The following is a 12,224-nucleotide window of genomic DNA, read 5'->3' as shown; positions in this document are numbered from 1 at the left end:
TGCGGGCGTGCCCAAGATCCTGAGAGGAGAATGGAGGAGAAGGGACTGCGGTGTGACCACCCCCCCTGGGGGTTGCTTTCTCGCTTTCTGTCTCTATGTCTCTCTCAGTCTGTCTGGCGAGCGCACACGCCCTACAGTGAAAATCTCTCAAAAAAAAAAAAGAGAAGGGATTGCAGCATGGCCATCCCCCTGGCGGTGATTTCTCACTTTCTGTCTCTCTCTGTCTTTCTGGCAAGCGCACACGCCCTATAGCAAAAACCTCTCAAAAAGAAAATAATGTAATAATGAATGAAATTAAATAAAATAAATTTTTAAAAAAGATAAAATAATACAAATAGAAGTTGAACTTACCTCTTTCTGCTACTCAGGCATATTATCCTCTCAATCATTCTCCCCAGAAGCAACTATTACTATGACTGTATGTGTATTCTCCCAAAATACATGTGTGGGACCATCACTGGCTGGGTGGCTAAGAGAACCAAATCTCACACGGCCAACTGGAAGGGTCAAGTCTCAGACTCTGCAGCTTGAAAAACACATCAAGCTCATGCATGCCACAAATCCTGATGGGATAGAGAAATGGAGAAGGGGTTTTGGGGACCAGCAGTTAGCGTAATGGCTGTCGCTGGACTCCCATGTAGTTGACTGAGGTTCAAGTCCCGGACCCAGCTTAAACTCACCCTAGGTGTGTGTGGGTGAGTGCCCAAGATCCCGAGAGGAGAATGGAGGAGAAGGGATTGCGGCGTGGCCATCCCCCCTGGGGGGTGATTTCTCGCTTTCTGTTTCTCTGTCTCTCTCTGTCTTTCTGGCAAGCGCACGTGCCCTATAGCAAAAACCTCTCCAAAAAAAAAGGGGATTTTAGCACAGCCATGCCCAGTGAGGGGATTCTTTCTCCCTTTCTCTGGGCCTCTGTCTCTCCATCTCTCTCTGGGGAGCATGGATGCCCGCTAGCAAAAGGAAAAAAATATATGTGCATCTATAAATGATACATAGTATAGTTTTATTTTGTTTTTTAAGAAACATCAGTGCTGTTTTTTATGTATGGTTTTGAAACTAAATTTTTTTACTCAATATTGTTTGTGAGGCCTGACTATGTTTATGTACATTTACATCTAATTCATTTCTTTTAACTGTTGTATGGTACTCTGTGGAACTCTACATAAGATTCATTTATCCATTCCTCAGTTGATGGAGTTTTATGATTTTTGCTATCAGAAAGATTGCATATATTTTACTTTTTCCATAAAGAGCATAGGAAATACCCATATGAACTTTTTTCTTTTTAAAGAATTATTTTATTCAACTTTATTTATTTATTTTTAAATTGATCAGAGAGAGACAGAGTCAGAGCAAGAGCAAGAAAGAGAGAGAAAGTGAGAAAGGAAGCTACCAGGTCCAGGACTTGAACCATGGTCAGCCATGTGGGAGTTCAGCATCCTTAACCACCACACCACCTGCTGGAACCCCATATGAACTTTTTAAGAATAAATAAGCAAAGCAATGATAGGTAAAACGCTTCCACAGATGGAAAGAATTGTAAGAGATGAAGCAGGAAGGAAAGACCTTCATTGTAGATGCTTTGAGGGAGAGGCCAAGCTGAATTAATATGTATTAAGTACCTACCATATAACAAGAGATTTGTATACATCAGCAAACCACAGAAGATTTCTAGTAGAAGAGTGACTTAAGAAAAGGGTAATTTTAAAAATGTTTATTTATTTATTTAATTCTATTTTATTATTAATATTATTATTATTTTAATTTGACCAGAGAGAAACAGAAAGGGAAAGACCAAGCTGCCAGGTCCAGGACTTGAACTACATCGACCATGTGAGTGAGAATCCAGCATCTTTAACCACACCACCTGCCAGCCCTGGAAAGGGTAATTTAAGAAGATTCATTTTATAGGAAGAAAGAAAACAAAAGAGACATATATATTTAGTTAAACGTTTGTTTTACTGTCCAACCTTACTATGTGATAAGCTCTAGGAATATAAAGATGAATTTGATTTAAGGCACAATTCATGCCCTTGGGAGCCCACCTACAAGAAATCCAACATAGACATGCTAATGTATAATACCTTTGCTTGCTGTTCTGTTGCCTTGTGGCTGCATTCCAGTTGCTTCTCAGTTGTTGGAGACTCATCAGATGGTGCAAATCTGTCTGCTGCCCACCACTTGAGTCAGGTCCATGCCACCCATCAGAAATCAGCTGACCAACTACTGCATGTAACTTCTGTTATCAAAGGGACAGCCATTACTAGTTTCTCTCTCTTTTATGCTCTTCTTCAGGGGATAATGTAAAGATTCTTTCTATTCTAGAAGCTGACAGGACTTAAATCTAAGAAGTGCCAAGGTGGAGACAAACAAAATCTTGGGACAAAACATTTTTGCCCTGTGCTGGGGACAGCTTCTGGCCCACCATGGCTCCTGTGAAGATCAGCCACGTGGTATCATTTTCCTCTCAGGTATATTTATTAGCAGGCATGTTATTTTTTTTTTCTTGATGACTCAAAGGAATGAGAAAATAGGTGTGTTGGCCCCATTTCCAGGAAACACCCAACTTAATAGAGCATTGTGCATTCTCTGAGAGTCCAAAGTCTGAGGCGAGAAAGAGCTCTTGCCCTCAGGTTGTTCCCAGAGCTACACAGAAAGCATTAAAGAAGCATTCGCAGAAGTTGAAGGTAAAGAGGTGCCAGGAAGCACCCTCAAGATTCCATCCATAGGTTGAAGGGAGCCGGCAAAGCTGTAGGCCCAGAATCTGCGTCAGGGTCCCCAGTGGGGCGTCGGCAGCCCCAAGCTCTGCTTCTTAGGCTCTCCAGTGCTTTCACACATCTTAGAACCCTTTCCTACCATGTATCCTGAGTCCTCAGCCCCTACTGTTACCCCCCTCTCTGTCCCATTTTGGGAGGGTTTTTTAGAGGTTTTTCCCTTAGTGCATGTGTGCCGGAATCCCTTCTCCTCCATTCTCCTCCTGGGATCTTGGGCACACACCTGGCATGATTTTCAAGCCATCGGGTCCAGGACTCGGACCACTGTCAGCCATGTGAGTCCAGTGAAGTAATCACTATGCCAACTCTTACCCCTTTCTATTCACTTTATTTGCTTGTGCCTCATCCCATTATGTGCTTGGTCACTTGTCATTTCTCAATTTCTCACACCAGGAACTTGAGGAAACCTCTGCCCTCTAAGGATATCGCCACGTCCCTCAAGTGTAGCTCAGTCTCCTCTCTGAAAGTCCTGTAATATCCCAGTTTGAGCTAGGTCCTGGGCCCTGGGCCCTGGGCCTCTCGGGCTGACCAATGTAGTTCTGAAGGACCTCAAATGTTTTCCTCTGCTATCACTGCTCCACCCATTTACCCCTTGTCCCCTCTCTTCCCCTTCTGGTACCCCAGCCTTTTGCAAGGGGTGCCATTGGCATATGAGAAGATCCATCTGTATTTTATAGCACTATCACACAGTAGGATATTTAGCATCCCTGGCCTCCAGGCCCTAATCACAATATTGCTTCCTAGTCATTATGACAGTCAGAAACATACCCACACATTTCAGAAAGATGCTCTAAGATTCTTTAGGAATTACTGTATTAACCCCTGTCCTATGTGAAATAAAATTTAAATTACACATATCCTCTTTACCTGCCTCATCAGCCTAATTTTCTTCCTAAACTCTTATCCTTATAAAATGCTAGAGAGGACCAGCAGGTGGCACAGTGGTTACGGTGCTGGATCCCAGATGGCCAACTCTGCAGTTTGAGTCCCATACCCAATGGCTTGAAAAACAAGCCAGGTGCAAGAGGAACATGGAGGAGAAGGGATTCTGATGTGGCTATCCTACAGGGGTTGCTTTCTTACTTTCTATCTGTCTCTCACTCTCTCTCTGACGAGCACATGCACCCTATGACAAAAATCTAAAAAGGAAGAAAAATGCTAGAAAATATGAACTGTTTTCTAACGCAGTGGTTTTCAAACAAGTATGTCTTCAGCATCCCCCCAACAGTGCTTTAACCAGAGTTCTGCTTTTATTTATTGAAAAAATTACTAAGACACACAAACTTCAGTGTAATACTTCAGCTAAGAACAAGGATCTTATTATCGAAACAAGAAACAAGGTTAAAAACCATGAATCTGTTTCCCCCCCCCCCCGCCGCCTTTTCCTTTTTTTTTTTGCCCCCCCCCCCCCGCCTTTTACTTATGGATAAAGAAATTTAGGTCCAGAGAAAGAAAGTAGTTTGCCCAAGTCCTCAAAAAATACAGAACTCGGAATTTCTATCTCAGTGTCACTAGGTTGACTTGGAATAGTCACTTTATACCCACACATCTGCTGTAAACTTAGAATAAAAGTCTTTGCTTTTCTTATAAGATTATTTGGAAGATAATGTCTGTGAGAACATCTTATAAATGAAAAGAAATAGTGTAGTGTGGTGGTTAAGACTTTTGGTTTGAGGGGACCAGCAGATGGCATAATGGTTATGTTGCTGGACTCCCACATAGTCACCTGTGATTCAAGTCCCGGACCCAGCAGCTTAAAACTCACACCAGGCATGTGTGCGTGTGTGCCCAAAATCCCAAGAGGAGAATGGAGAAGAGGGAATTGCAGCATGGTCACCCCCGAGGGGTGATTTCCTGCTTTCTGTCTATCTCTCCAGCAAGTGCATGTACCCTATAGCAAATATCTCTCTTGAAAAAAAATAAAATAAAAAAGAGTTCTGGTTTCAGATACCTAGAAATCTGTTTTCGTTGGTGTTTTGGTCTGTGGGTCTGTGTAAGTTTCTGAACTTCTAAGTTTCAGTGTTTCGACCTATTAACTAAGAAGCAATGATAATAACCCCCTAAGAGTTGTTATAAGGATTACATGCAGTAGTCAGGTAAATGATGTAGAGGAAAATGGTGTCTTTTTTTTTTTTTAAAGAGAGATTTTTGGGGCCAGCAGGTGGCATGGTGGTTAAGGGCGCTGGACTCCCACATGGCCGACCGCAGTTCGAGTCCTGGATCTAGCAGGTTGCTTTTCTCACTTGTTCTCTCTCTCTCTCTCTCTGTCCCTCTCTGGTCAAATTAAAATAAATAAATAAAGTTAAATAAAATAGTTTTTAAAAAGAGAGAGAGAAAAAAATGTTTGCTATGGGGCGCATATAGTCACCAGAGACATAGGGAGAGACAGAGAGACAGAAAGTGAGAAATTACACCCCTCCAGGGAGAGGGTGGTCACACTGCAGTCTCTTCTCCATTCTCACCTAGGGATCTTGGGCATGTACACACACACACACACCCAGCGTGAGCTTTAAGCCACAGGGTCTGGGACTTGAACCACTGTTGACTACTTGGGAGTCCAGTGACATAACCATTATGCCATCTGCTGGTCCTGGTAAATGAAGTCTTTAAACCTGTTGGCACTTGAGAGCTGTATTTCTATGGATTCCCATCTTTCTGTCATTTTAGGGTGCCTGGAAAGATTTGGAGTCATAGGGATTCCTCATTCATAGGCATCCTTTTCTTCCTTGGGCTCAGTGAGGTTCCTGGTTTTCTCCTTCTCTCTCTGATTTAGGATCCCAGATACCCTGTGGAGAACTTGCTGAACCCAGACAGTCACAAGGGACCTTGGCTCAGCTGCCCTCAGGACAGAAGTGGACAACTGAGAGTGGAACTGCAGCTGGAGAGGGCAGTGCCCATCGGCTACATCGATGTGGGTGAGCAAATTCCCTGGGGCCTACCAACCTCTGAGGGACGACACAGGAGTGGCGTTCTCCTCGAGCACACCACTAAAATGCCTCATTCCATTCTGACTGAAATGAGTCCCTGGAATAACACCGCCAGGGTGTGAAGGGGGCATGTGGCCCTTGTCCTTGGCCAGGTCTGTGGGTTGGAGAACTCCAAGGCTCCTTTCACAGAGAGCACACTATGTTTGGTGCTCCTTGAGTTACGCAGTGTAACTGCCCTGCTTAGAGCTGAGTGATCTGAGTAAAGCCTTGGGACATGGACGTAGTTATAAATGCCAACAAGTGACATCTGTAAACACTTCCCGGTGCTGGAGGGATGAACTGTCTAGGGTTAATCCGGAAAGGCTACGTAAGAATTTATGGATTGAGAAGGTTGGCCTTAGAATTCTCTGGAGTAGGGCTGGCTCTGTGCCCTGTGGTTAAGGGAGCCAGATCCCACGTGGCCAACTACACCATTCAAATGTTGGCCCTGGTGGCTTGAAAAACATGCCAGGCACGTGTGCATACATGCCTCAAACCCCAACATGATGGAGAAATGGAGAAGGGATTGCGGCGTGATCATTTCCCATTTGGGAGGTGCTCCCTCCCTCCCTCCCTCTCTCTCTCTCTCTCTCTCTCTCTCTCTCTTTCTGGCAAGCACAAATGCCCTCTGGCAAGAATTTATAAATAAACAGTCAGAGACCACTAGTCTCAGCTCTGTGAGCACAGAGAGGTGTCAGGCCCTCTAGCAAGGATTTAAGAAGATAGAATTTACAGTGTCTGCCTGGGCCCACACTGGAAAAGTGACCAGAAAGCAGCAGGTCAGTTCAGTCAGGGGGAGGTTTCTGGCTGGGAGGACCATGGTGAAGCTCCACCTTGTCATTTGGTGGACTGAGTCCTACCCCACTTTGGTCGCTGGCTTCCTGAGATTCTACAAATTGTATTGCTGGACCTTTCTGGCTTCCTATCATGGAGCAGTGTCCTCTTCTAACCCACATCCCTCGTCTGCAGTCGTCTGTCACCCTGACCCTTCTCGCAACCCTTTATCCCTAGGTAACTGTGGCTGTGCTTTCCTGCAAATCGATGTGGGCCGTTCTTCCTGGTCTCTGGACAGACCTTTCGTCACCCTGCTCCCTGCAACCATGCTGATGTCCCTGACTGATTCAAAGCAGGGGAAGAACCGCTCAGGGGTTCGCATGTTTAAAAATGGTAAGAAGGGGCCAGCAGGTGGCATAGTGGCTAAGGTGCTGGACTTCCACCCGACCAACCGCGGTTTGAGCCCTGGACCCAGTGGCTTGAAAATCAGATGGGTGTCTGTGCATGTATGCCTAAAATCCTGAGAGGAGAGTGGAGGAGAAGGGATTGTGGTGTGGCCATCCCTCATGGGGGCTGATTTCTCACTTTTCCTCTCTGTCTCTCTCCAGCAAGTGCACACACCATATGGCAAAGATCCTAAAAAAGAAAAAGGTCAAGAAGGCAAAGGCAGAGAGGGGCTTATGACAAAGAGAGAGGCAGTGCTGTCGAGGGCCGTAGGAGGTGGTGGGTGAGACCCAGAGGGAATCTGAGCAGGGGCTTAGTTACATTGTCGGGGGTGGGGTCATTACTGAGTTACCACTCACTATGGGGGAGATGGATGACCTTGACTGATATTTACACACACCTTGTGATTTTCGTGGAGCCTGATTAGAACACAGGCTTGATTACCATGCTTTGGGTTGTATAAATCGGTGCAGGATACATTGTATACGTAGGTGTGGGATAAATGTTTCTATGTGTGGCAGAGGGCTATGTGACACCTGCAGTTATGTAGCATACAGTGTTTCCTGAATTTTGTTTATGCAAATCTCTGTGTTCACTAGGCACTGCAGAAGAAACAGAAGATCTGATTCCTGGCCTCCAGGGACTTAACAGTCCCACAAGGATTTGCCTGTATTTAAATTGGAGTTGTTTTGAATATTGTAAAGGAGGGGCATATGAGGTGGAGGTGAAGGAGGTAGTGACTGGCGAGTGTCAGGAGTTGAGGGTGTGGATGGTTTATGATACGGGTGTTTGATGCTGCAGAATGAGCGTGCAGCACATGGTGGGTGTGAGCAGAGCTGAGATCTCCCAGTTCAGGAAGGGTCCATATCTGAGCTAATCCACTGGGCAAGTGTCTTCTCAACACTACCGGGACCTCCTGTTAAAATGAGATATTCATGGGGCCAGATGGTCGCACAACACTAGTGCTATGCTCTGTGAGGCTGACCCACATGAGAAGGTTCCAGGTTCGTGTCTGGAGACCTCCCAGAACATGCCAGGCACTGGGTTGATGCTAATCAGGGTTGGCTGAGGCTGGAATGGAACATGGTGTGAGGACTTCCCTGGGGCAGGGGGGTGGGGGGTTGTCCTGTCTTTCTTTGTCTTATAGGAGAAAGAAATAAACTTTGTTTTTAATGGGAAATTAAATAGGACCCTGGAGAGGTGGAGAGTGAGGATGTGCTCATGGTGGGAATGGTGTGGAACCATGACACAGGCGTGAGGGTGGGAAGGATGGAGCTGCACCTGAGAGGCCCTGTCCTGCCTAGCGCTACCACACCTTGAGCATCAAAGCCTGAGGGAGACAGTTACGATGATCTCCACTCTTCCTTTTGCTGGCGTTTATGTAGCCCTAGTCTTGTCTTAATGTTGACATTCTCTTCCTTTCCTCCTCTTATTTATACACTTCCTTTCCTCTTAACTATCTTTTTTTTTTTTTGAGAGAAATTTTTGCTATAGGGCGTGTATGTTTGCCAGAGAGACAGAAAGTGAGAAGTCACCCCCCCGGGGGGATGGCCATGCCCCAGTCCTTTCTCCTACATTCTCCGTGTGAACTTGAAGCCACCAGGTCTGGGACTCAAACCACGATTGATTACGTGGGAGTCCAGCAATATAACCATTATACTATCTGCTGGTCCACTGTTTTTCTTTTTTTTCCCCTTAAGATGATTTCCTGGCTCCAGCCTCAGGAGAGGCATGGGATCGACTCCGGCTGACCTGCTCCCAGCCCTTCACCCGGCTCCAGTCCTTTGGCCTGGCCTTCCTGCGGGTGCGTTCCTCCCTGGACTCCTTAGATGACCCTGTGGCGGGTCCCTCAGCCCCGGTGAGCCCCAGACTGAGCCAGGTATGTGTAATGATGGAGCGAGGACTTCATGTTTTCCCTCCTTTCCAAGGTTCTGGATAGGAAGCTGGTGCTTAATTGAGGGATAGACACACACACAAACATGTACGCTAGTGGGCTTGCTACCTTTCTTACAGGGAAGAGTAAACTTCTCTCCACCCTCTTTGACCTGTAGAAGGTGTAAATGAGTGAGCCCTGAATATAGTGTACACAAAGCTATCAGACCAGGTCCTCTTTCGCCATAATGAAATTGGTTTTAGATCCAGGCTTCACCTCCTATTCTGTATGTAAGTCCTTGGGGTCTATAGCTTTCATCGGAAATTTCTCCCAGCACCTAAAAGTCCCAGGGCTCTTTACAGCAACTCTGTCATTGTTGCTTCCTGCCCCATCTGCCTTGGAAAACCAGGTCTACCCTTAGACGTGACATAGTAAGCATTTTTTGTTTGAGAGTTTTTTTAGGGCGCATGCACTTGCCAGAAAGACAGAGAGAGACAGAGATACAGAAAGCAAGAAATCACTCCCAAGGGGGATGGCCATGCCACAACCCCTTCTCCTCCATTCTCCTCTCAGGATCTTGGGCATGCACCCACACGCACCCGGCATGAGTTTCAGCACCAGGTCCACGACTTGAACCGCGGTCGGCTATGTGGGAGTCCAGCAACATAACCATTATGCCAACTGCTGGTCCCAAGCATTTTTTAAATAATTATTTATTTAATTTTATGATGATGATGATGATTATTATTAGTTTGCTATAGGGTCAAAGAAAGACAGAGGAGGGTGGAGAGAAGTGAGAAAGCAAGCTGCCAAGTCTGGGACTCGAGCCACGGTTGGCCACGTGGGAGTCCAGCACCTTAATGACCACACCACCTGCTGGTCCCATAATAAGTATTTTACATGCTCTTTTTGAAGGCCCCTCATGTGTGCTCTGCAGTTTTATTTCTTCCTCTGCTTTTCTCGCTGTGCAACACACATATACTCCTATGAGAAGATGCTTGGTTATGAGATTATGTCAATTTACCTCTCCTTTTCTCAGCTAGTTTTGTAGTCATTTTCTCTTTTTAAATTTATTCCAATTCCTCTCTTCCTAGTTCCTTCTCACTGACGTCTCCATTTATCTTTCAAGCCAGTGCCGTCCGCCATAATTCATCACAAATATGAATGTGCAATCACGCAAAGCTAGAGTCAGAATTCTAGAGATAGAAAACCACTTATCGATCATCTAGCCCCAACAACCTCACTTTACATTTCAGAAAAGGACACTTTTATATTTCGAAAGTTACACCGGAAGCCAGTAGGTGGTGTAGTGGTTAAGACACTGGACTCCCATATGGCCAAATCAGGGCTTAAGTCCCAGACCTGAGGCTTGAAACTCACACCAGGCGCATGTGCATGTGTGCCCGAAGTCCCGAGAGGAGAATGGTGGAGAAGGGATTGCGGCGTGGCCATCCCCCCCATGGGGGTGATTTCTCGCTATCTATCTATCTCTCTCTGTCTCTGTGTGTGTCTGCAATCTCACACACCCTACAGCAAACATCTCTCAAAAAAATAGAAAAGAAAGTCACGCAGGGAGTCAGAGCAGAGTAGGGACTAGAGTCAGGTCTTCTGGCATTATTCTACGTGGACTCCAAGGCACGGGATACATGTCTTAAAAGCTTGAATCATCTGACGACCAAAAGGATTCCATTTCGTGGGAATAAAGCTCACAAGACTGACTCCCGTGGGGTTACTGAGCAAAAGCAGAGCTGGCATAAGAAGGAGAAAAGGAGTGAGAGCAGACCGGATGATTTTTGTAGTGCAGCCTTAGCAGAGGTCCTGAGAGCTGAGACAGAGAGAAGCTTGGTCTGAGCTTTGCTCTCCCGTCGTGGAAAAGTCTAAACAATGTAAGAAGACTGAGGAGGCAGGTCAGCATCTGCTACCAGGTTCCTCTGGTGCCGTGCTGGGGGCTGACATGAATGAAGCTGAATCTCTATGACCTCGGCTATTCAATAAAAGGGAAGCTCCATGAGATTAGGGACCAGACAGTCTTGTTCCATGATGTAATCCAGGCACTTAGAACAGCGCCTAGAGCAAACCAGGCCTTTAGTATAAATGTTCATTATGCGAATAACCTTTCAGAGGGGAGTTGTAGATAGAATCACCATCAAATGTATCATCCAAACCAAGAATGGCACTGAGGGCAGAAGACTCTCGTTAACAGTTACGCTGGGACAACAGACACGGGCCAAGACTTCCCCTGGCAAGCCGGGATGTACGGTCACCCTAGTGTTACGGTTAATAAGGGCTTCCCTGAGTCTTTTCTGCTTTGACCATTATTTATTTATTTTAAATTTGCTAGAGTGTGTATGCACTTGTCACACACACTCTAGCAAAGTATAATTATTACTAGTTTGCCAAAACAAATTATACTGGAAATTAAACAATATTATTACATAATGTTAAGAAGGAAATATGCATCCGTGCATACCCAAGATTCCTGGAGGAGAGTTGAGGAGAAGGGATCACAGCATGGCCATTCCCCCAGGGGCTGATTTTTCACTTTCCCTCTGTCTGTCTCCTCTGGTGAGCGTACGTGACCTAAGGCAAAAACCTCTAAACAAACAAACAAACAAGAAAGGGACTATGATAAAATGTCTTCAGATAGTTCAAAGTGGAAGGTCCATGTATATATATAAAGAAATATATATGTGTACTTGATTTCTTATGAAGGTATATGAAGAGAGATGGGTGATTTAAGTTTTGAACCTATGTGAATCCATTTTAGTCATATTCTATATAGACCTGTTTTTCCCAAGGGTCTTTCAGGATCATGGGCAAAACCCTTAGCAGTGGGAAACTAAATATACAAAATCGCAGACCTTAGAAATGGAAAGGAGCTCAAGAATATATACAAGAATGTGTCCCATATACATACAAGCAAGGATGCCATGTACAATACAAATTAGAGTAGATGCATTTGCTTGTTACCCCGCTGAGTTCCTCCGGGTTGGAAGCAGGCCTTTGCACTGGGAGGCAGTGTCCCCTGGTGGTGAACCGTGGTATTGATATTTCTTCGTTTTCTTCTTAGGTCTCTTCTGATTCTCCAGACTCTGGCCCCAGTCCCTGGCTGGCTAATCCTTCCATCCGGAGGACATTCTTCCCAGACCCTCAGACGTACGTAGCTGCCAGAATAGAGTTCTCTCAGCCATATCTCAGTTCTTTCTCCTGGAAGAGAAAGGCTCCCACCTCACGCACGGGCACCCAAGCTCAGCCTGGGTTCCCCCAATTAACCACATATTTTAGGTCTACCCCTGTCTGTATATCAAACTGACTTTCTTGGTTAAAGGCTATCAACTCAGGTAAGCAGGATGGGATCTGTTTTCTAATTGAAGCCATGTGCTGTCTGCTTCCCTA

General features: G+C 45.5%; 1 protein-coding gene across 1 annotated transcript in view; it reads left to right on the top strand.

Annotated features, from left to right (window-relative positions):
• The first annotated feature begins 2,326 nt into the window (after window positions 1-2,326).
• Window positions 2,327-12,224, top strand: part of XNDC1N (XRCC1 N-terminal domain containing 1, N-terminal like) — a 35,713-nt gene continuing 25,815 nt past the window's right edge. The window contains exons 1-5 of the mRNA XM_006141131.2: window positions 2,327-2,468; window positions 5,545-5,686; window positions 6,749-6,904; window positions 8,656-8,834; window positions 11,899-11,984. Coding sequence (XP_006141193.2) covers window positions 2,424-2,468; window positions 5,545-5,686; window positions 6,749-6,904; window positions 8,656-8,834; window positions 11,899-11,984 — 608 coding nt within the window. The 5' untranslated portion in view covers window positions 2,327-2,423. The remainder of the gene's footprint in view (window positions 2,469-5,544; window positions 5,687-6,748; window positions 6,905-8,655; window positions 8,835-11,898; window positions 11,985-12,224) is intronic.

The sequence above is a fragment of the Tupaia chinensis genome, unplaced genomic scaffold, assembly GCF_000334495.1.
Source record: "Tupaia chinensis unplaced genomic scaffold, TupChi_1.0 Scaffold000047_1, whole genome shotgun sequence".
Classification (NCBI taxonomy): domain Eukaryota; kingdom Metazoa; phylum Chordata; class Mammalia; order Scandentia; family Tupaiidae; genus Tupaia; species Tupaia belangeri.
Note: the sequence above shows the minus strand (reverse complement) of the source record. Positions and strands in the feature narration are given on the sequence as shown.